Source organism: Manihot esculenta, chromosome 12, assembly GCF_001659605.2.
Source record: "Manihot esculenta cultivar AM560-2 chromosome 12, M.esculenta_v8, whole genome shotgun sequence".
In the NCBI taxonomy this organism is placed as follows: Eukaryota; Viridiplantae; Streptophyta; class Magnoliopsida; order Malpighiales; family Euphorbiaceae; genus Manihot; species Manihot esculenta.
The window spans coordinates 33,590,658-33,596,320 of record NC_035172.2 but is presented as its reverse complement, the minus strand read 5'-3'; the positions used below and the strand labels follow the sequence as shown (position 1 = coordinate 33,596,320).

Below are 5,663 nucleotides of genomic sequence, written 5' to 3'. Positions count from 1 at the left end.
ACAAAATGTGCATTTTTAAGATTTATTGTATTTTTGTAGTTAGTTGTGTTTAATAAATTTCATAAACTAGAATTAATCAACATGGTATCTTTAATTAGTTAATAGCGTAATTATTATTTATATATATTATTTTAAAAAATTTTAATATATTTAATTAATATTTTTATAATATTATATAATTATCCTTAATTTTTAATATTGTTTTTATTTTACTGATGTTGAAATTATATGTTAATTTATTACATTTAATAAAATATTTTTTTATTGTTAATTTTTTAACCGTTGAACTTTATAAAATTGTAATTTAATATTTAAATTTTATAGATTATAACTATTTAATATTTAAATTTTATAAAATATAATTATTTAATCATTAAAAATTTAAAAATATATATAAATCACAAATATACATAAAGATTAAATAATTATATTTTTTAAAAATTATGAATTAAAAGTAATAATAAAAATATTAGGATATCAACTCATTTTTTTAATTAAAGTTTAGAAAATTTATTAGAGTGAAAATACTGTCCTTTCCTATGAAGCATGGGATGATGATCCATCAATATAATAATATTTATTTATACAAAATTATTTAAATTATTTTCTTTTCTTGAAGCAGTCAGATATTCTAAGCTGATGGGTGCAGTTCACCAACTGCCACAATTGTGGTGAACTAGTCATGTCAATCATGTGAGTTCACTGGCTAAATTGGCTTTGAAAACCCATTAAGAAACGCCAATTGTTTACCTTTTGTACTGAAAGAGTCTTTAATTATTGGATTAAGAATACACTTTTCCAATCAGCTTCTTAAATTTCAACACGCAAGTTCTGAGTTGAAAGAATAATTCCCTCTCGAAGATCCTATCTTTATTAGATGAATATCTACACTTCCCTGTTTTTTGAGAAGTGGATAGCACTGAGGCGAATTGTAATGAAGTTCTACCCTCTTCTATTTATCTCGCATTAAGGTGTCTTGACAAGATTTTGTTAGTTACACGTTTCAAAAACCCATTACTTCATGATATGAACTAAATCTTTTACTAGATAAAACTAATTGGAACCTATGAATAGGTTAAAAATTTCCATATGTGTTTCTTTGCTTAAGGCTTCTTTGCAAGGTGCTTCATTGCGGGTAAATAATTCGATCAAATCGATTAAATTTAATAATTTGATTTGATTTTAAAATAAAATAGATTCAATTTTATTTTAATTTTTAAAAATTTCGAATTGATTAGTTCGATTTAGTTTTAAAGACAAAATGGTTCGATTCAATCGAATCGATCGAATTTTACCATAAATGCTCTATTTTATTATAGGTTTATATTCTCAATCTCAAGTGCCACTTCTTTCTTGCATACAGAGTTAGTCACGCGGCACGCTACCTACCTCCCTCTCGCTCAGTTGAAGCACCCTGACCTGATCTCGTAGACTGGCCGCGACGGCTCCTTACCACTTTACCAATCACTTGAAGTCGTTTTCTATTCTCGTCCTCTAGTCCCGCAGCCACCCACTTATTCAGTCTCCAAAGCCAAAGTCTTGTTTCCATCTCTCATGTCTCTCTCTGACGGTCGTCGCGAGACCGTTGCTCGTCGCTCGCGTCTCTCTCTTACGGTCGCGATCTCTCCGACACTATCTCAAATTTCAGTTCAATCTTCAACTCTTCTCTATCTTTCTCTGTCGCGTCTGGTCTCTCATCAAATTGTCGTCGTTCTTAGCCATCCATCACGACTCACCTCTGCCTTCTAGTCATCTCGATGAGTAGACTGTTTTGAATTGTAATGCCTGTAGCTAATACATTGAAACTTCCATAAAATTGATTTCGAACCGAATCAATTTAAATTGATTTGATTCAATATTCTAACTTGTTCGATTCGATTCAGTCTATAAATTGAGTAAATTTGATTAAATTGATTTTGATCGATTCGATTCTATATCGAATCGAATCGACCGATGCACACCCCTATCTCTCGGGACATTTCTAATGCCGAATTTATCTCCATCGGTCCGGCATAGAGTCTTGTTTCCTTTCATTTATTTCCATACATAATCAATCGTTGGAAAACTAGTGCTCACATGAAGATGTGCTTTCCTTAACTTCTCTATGATTTCTTGTTGGGGTTGGATACCAACTTCTGCCTAAGGTTCCAATTAGCTGGCTTGGACCTTTGATAGTTGTGGCTGAGTGGATTATTTAAGATAGGCAATTGTTTGTATTTGGGCCCTCTGGCCCTGTAGAGTCCCAAGATTTGTTCCTCAAGTATTTGCCATTAGAATGGACCAAGAGAAAGATTCAGGTCAATGGTGAGGAGTAACGAGCCTCTAAGTATAGGCCCATGGACAGTCCCAATCGCCAAAACACCCCTTATATTTATGAGATTTGAGATTTTAAATTTGGAATTGTTGAGGGGCATATTTGACATTTCATCATTTTATTACGTAGAAAGCATTTGTTTTTTTTGGGAAAATTAAAAAAAAAAAGGTCATTGTCTCATTGAAGTTAAACGTGCGGATTTTCCAATCTTCCGTTAAAAAGAAAAACCCTTAACGTGCGGTAAAGCAGAGAGTCGCGTCTCTTTCTTCACTAAACTCCAGCAGCCAACTAACTTGGTGTTTGGTGCAGAGGAAAAGCTAGCAGACTGTTTCCATGGAAAATCAAAGCCAGCAGACTGCTTCCATGGAAAATCAAAGCCAAAAGAAACCTAGAATTCTCTGTCTCCATGGATTCAGGACAAGTGCTTCAATCCTCCAGAAATTAATCCTACGATGGCCTGAAGATGTCCTAGAAAAATTAGACCTTGTCTTCCTTGACGCGCCATTTCCTGCTCGGGGGAAATCTGATGTTGAAGGCATCTTTGATCCTCCCTACTATGAATGGTTCCAAGGCAACGAGGTTTGTGTTTCCATTTTCCCCTTCTCTTTAACAGATTATGTCTCACCCAAACAGAACAGATTTAATAATTTCTTCAAATGCAGGATTTTACTCAGTATTCAAATTTTGAAGAATGCCTGGCTTACATAGAAAATTACATGATAGAGCATGGACCCTTTGATGGTTTCCTTGGTTTCTCCCAGGTGATGTGATTTAATCATTAATCAATTAATTAATTAATTTCATGCTAATTTTGCATCAGAAGCTGTATTTTTTTTTCAAAAAAAAAAAAAAAAAAAAAAATCTGCTGTGGATATATACTGTAGGGTGCAATTTTAGCAGCTGCTTTGCCAGGAATGCAGAAAGATGGAGTGTGTCTGACCAAGGTTCCAAATATCAAATTTCTGATAATAATATCAGGAGCCAAGCTTGGTGGATCCAAGTTTGGCCTCCCTAAACTTGCTGCTAATGCATTTTCATCCCCTGTTCAGTGCCCCTCTCTCCACTTCATAGGTATGTGAAATGTTTTTTTTTCTTCTTTTTATAAATAAATTTTAATAAAAAGATATTTTATTAATAGAATGAAATATTAAAGAATTAAATTATTTCTCATTTTAATCATAAAGACTAAAATATAGAATTTGTTAAATTTGAATAATTATATTATAATTTTTTAGGGAGAAAACCCATTAGTGATAAGAAAATGGTATGTTTAAATTTTCAGGGGAAGCAGATTTTTTGAAGGAAGAAGGAATTGGTTTAGTGGAATCATTTGTCAACCCTTTGGTCATTCATCATATCAAGGGACACACTATTCCAAGACTTGGTTAGCTCTACTGGCCCAAATTGTTATATGATTTTATCAATAATGGAATTGATATATTATAGTTTTTCTAATTTATTTTGTATAGATGAAGAAAGCCTTGAAAAAATTCTTAGCTTCATTCAGAGGATTCAGATGCTACCTTCACAAAAAGATTGAGTATGGAAATGATATATTTCAAAGATGGCAAAATAAATGATGTTATATCCATTGTATTTTGAATTTATTAATTAAAATAAAAATACTAAGTTTAAAATCACTGAATTTTAAAAATTAGACCACTCAGATTTCTTCAAATACACTTACTATCAGAGTGTAACTAGAAAATAAAACGTTATCACTTTCTTTTCTCGTCTACTTTCCTTTTCTTTGAAAACAAATGCTCAAAGGGATGAAGGTAATTGGGATCATCCCAAATGCTGTGGCTATATTGCTTAATGGGCATTGCAAAAATGGTCTCACCCAAGCCATGAAACTGTCTACTTTAATGCTGGAGAAGGGTACCATTCCAAATGTTGATGGGTTATGCAAGGTGCACAAGGCCAATGACATCAAGAAGATTTTTAGGAAACGGAATCACTCTTCTTAATGGAGTCCGTTGGGAAAAAAGAAAATGGGATATTAAGGTGGGTTATTTAAATTTAAAAATTAAAATATAATATTTCTTTGTTATTTTTTTAACCTTGTAATTTAAATTGCATTTAATACTGTACAACACGTACTAAATAAATGGAATTTGGCCTATCATTTACATATCAGGCTTAAACTGGTTAAAAACATAAAAATCTAGTTTAGAAATTTGAATCTAAAATTTAACCTGATTTACACTTTAATCTAGGCTTTGCATGACAAGAAATAGATAGAAGAGCATTCATTCGTTGATTGCACTGCTTACTGCCTTATAGGCCTCCACCGACATTGCCATTGAACACACACATGGACGACCACATCGATATCACTACATAGCCAACAAGGAATAGAAATCGAGCAAAGTAAAAAAGAAAGCGGACCACCCTCATTTGACATTATGAACTCAAAATTCTAATCAAACAAATCTGAACAAGAGTATATTCACACGTGATTTTATGTTAATATTGACAGTTATCTTTTATTATATTTGCTGATTGAGTAAACTATTTTATTTTTTACTTTTTAATTTATTTTTTAATTTCTGGTTAGTTTAAACTTGAATAGAAGTCTTGTATATTTGTGTATAAATTCAATTCTTGATTTTCACTTTGTTATTATGGTACCAAAGTTACATTTTTAACTCAAACGAGTAAAATCCTCTAACTCCTAAATCAATTACGAAAAAAATGACAACCAATATATATGTATTAAATGCCGATTCCACCACTAACTCAATTGTCCGGTTCAATCCAATATTCCAATTACCAATTAAATTTATTGGCAGCCACAACTTTGCAATCTGGAAAGTACAAATCTCTATGCTTATGCGTAGACACAACTTATTTAGCTATCTTGACAGCACATCTCCTATGCCATCACTCGCTCTCACACAAGGTGATCAACAAATTGAGAATCCTAGCTACAATACTTGGTTTCACCAGGACTAATTGATATAGAATGCAATCATGCCTCTGTAGATCTGACCATTGCTCCAACAGTTATTGCAGCGACCATGGCCAAAATTGCGTGAAACTCTTTCCACACAATTTATACGAATAAGTCTCAAACACGAATTTTTAGTTTTCGAGACCAGCTTGCTCGTCTTACGAAGGACTCAAACTCTGTAGTAGATTATCTCCATCAAGTCAGATCTCTCTGTGATGAACTTGCAACAACAGGTACTAAAGTATCTAATGATGAATTAATTGTGAAAGTTCTTAGTAGTCTTGGACCAAAATTTCGTGACATATCTGCTGCAATGAACTCTTTCTTAAATATGAGGAATCAAAGAAGGTAGCCACTCCAATTACAGTAGCAGTTACTACTCGAAATAAATTT

At 32.5% G+C, this 5,663-nt stretch overlaps 1 protein-coding gene across 2 annotated transcripts; it reads left to right on the top strand.

Moving 5' to 3' along the window:
- Window positions 1-2,515: 2,515 nt before the first annotated feature.
- Window positions 2,516-4,412, top strand: LOC110627833 (esterase AGAP003155). Of its 2 annotated transcripts, none has more exons than XM_043948646.1 (5): window positions 2,516-2,893; window positions 2,977-3,075; window positions 3,199-3,385; window positions 3,597-3,698; window positions 4,228-4,412. In XM_043948646.1, the coding sequence occupies exons 1-5, from the start codon at window positions 2,648-2,650 to the stop codon at window positions 4,242-4,244; spliced, it is 651 nt and encodes a 216-aa protein (XP_043804581.1). In that variant the 5' UTR covers window positions 2,516-2,647; the 3' UTR covers window positions 4,245-4,412. The 2 variants fall into 2 exon arrangements, with proteins under 2 accessions (XP_043804581.1, XP_021629896.1); XM_021774204.2 differs by lacking the exon at window positions 4,228-4,412 and adding an exon at window positions 3,784-3,951.
- The last annotated feature ends 1,251 nt before the right edge of the window (window positions 4,413-5,663 follow it).

Coding starts and splice junctions, on each gene's coding strand:
- LOC110627833 (XM_021774204.2), top strand. CDS start 2,648: ATGGAAAATCAAAGCCAGCAGACTGCTTCCATGGAAAATCAAAGCCAA. Junction 3,076..3,198: donor GTTTCCTTGGTTTCTCCCAG/GTGATGTGATTT, acceptor TATATACTGTAG/GGTGCAATTTTAGCAGCTGC. Junction 3,699..3,783: donor ACACACTATTCCAAGACTTG/GTTAGCTCTACT, acceptor TATTTTGTATAG/ATGAAGAAAGCCTTGAAAAA.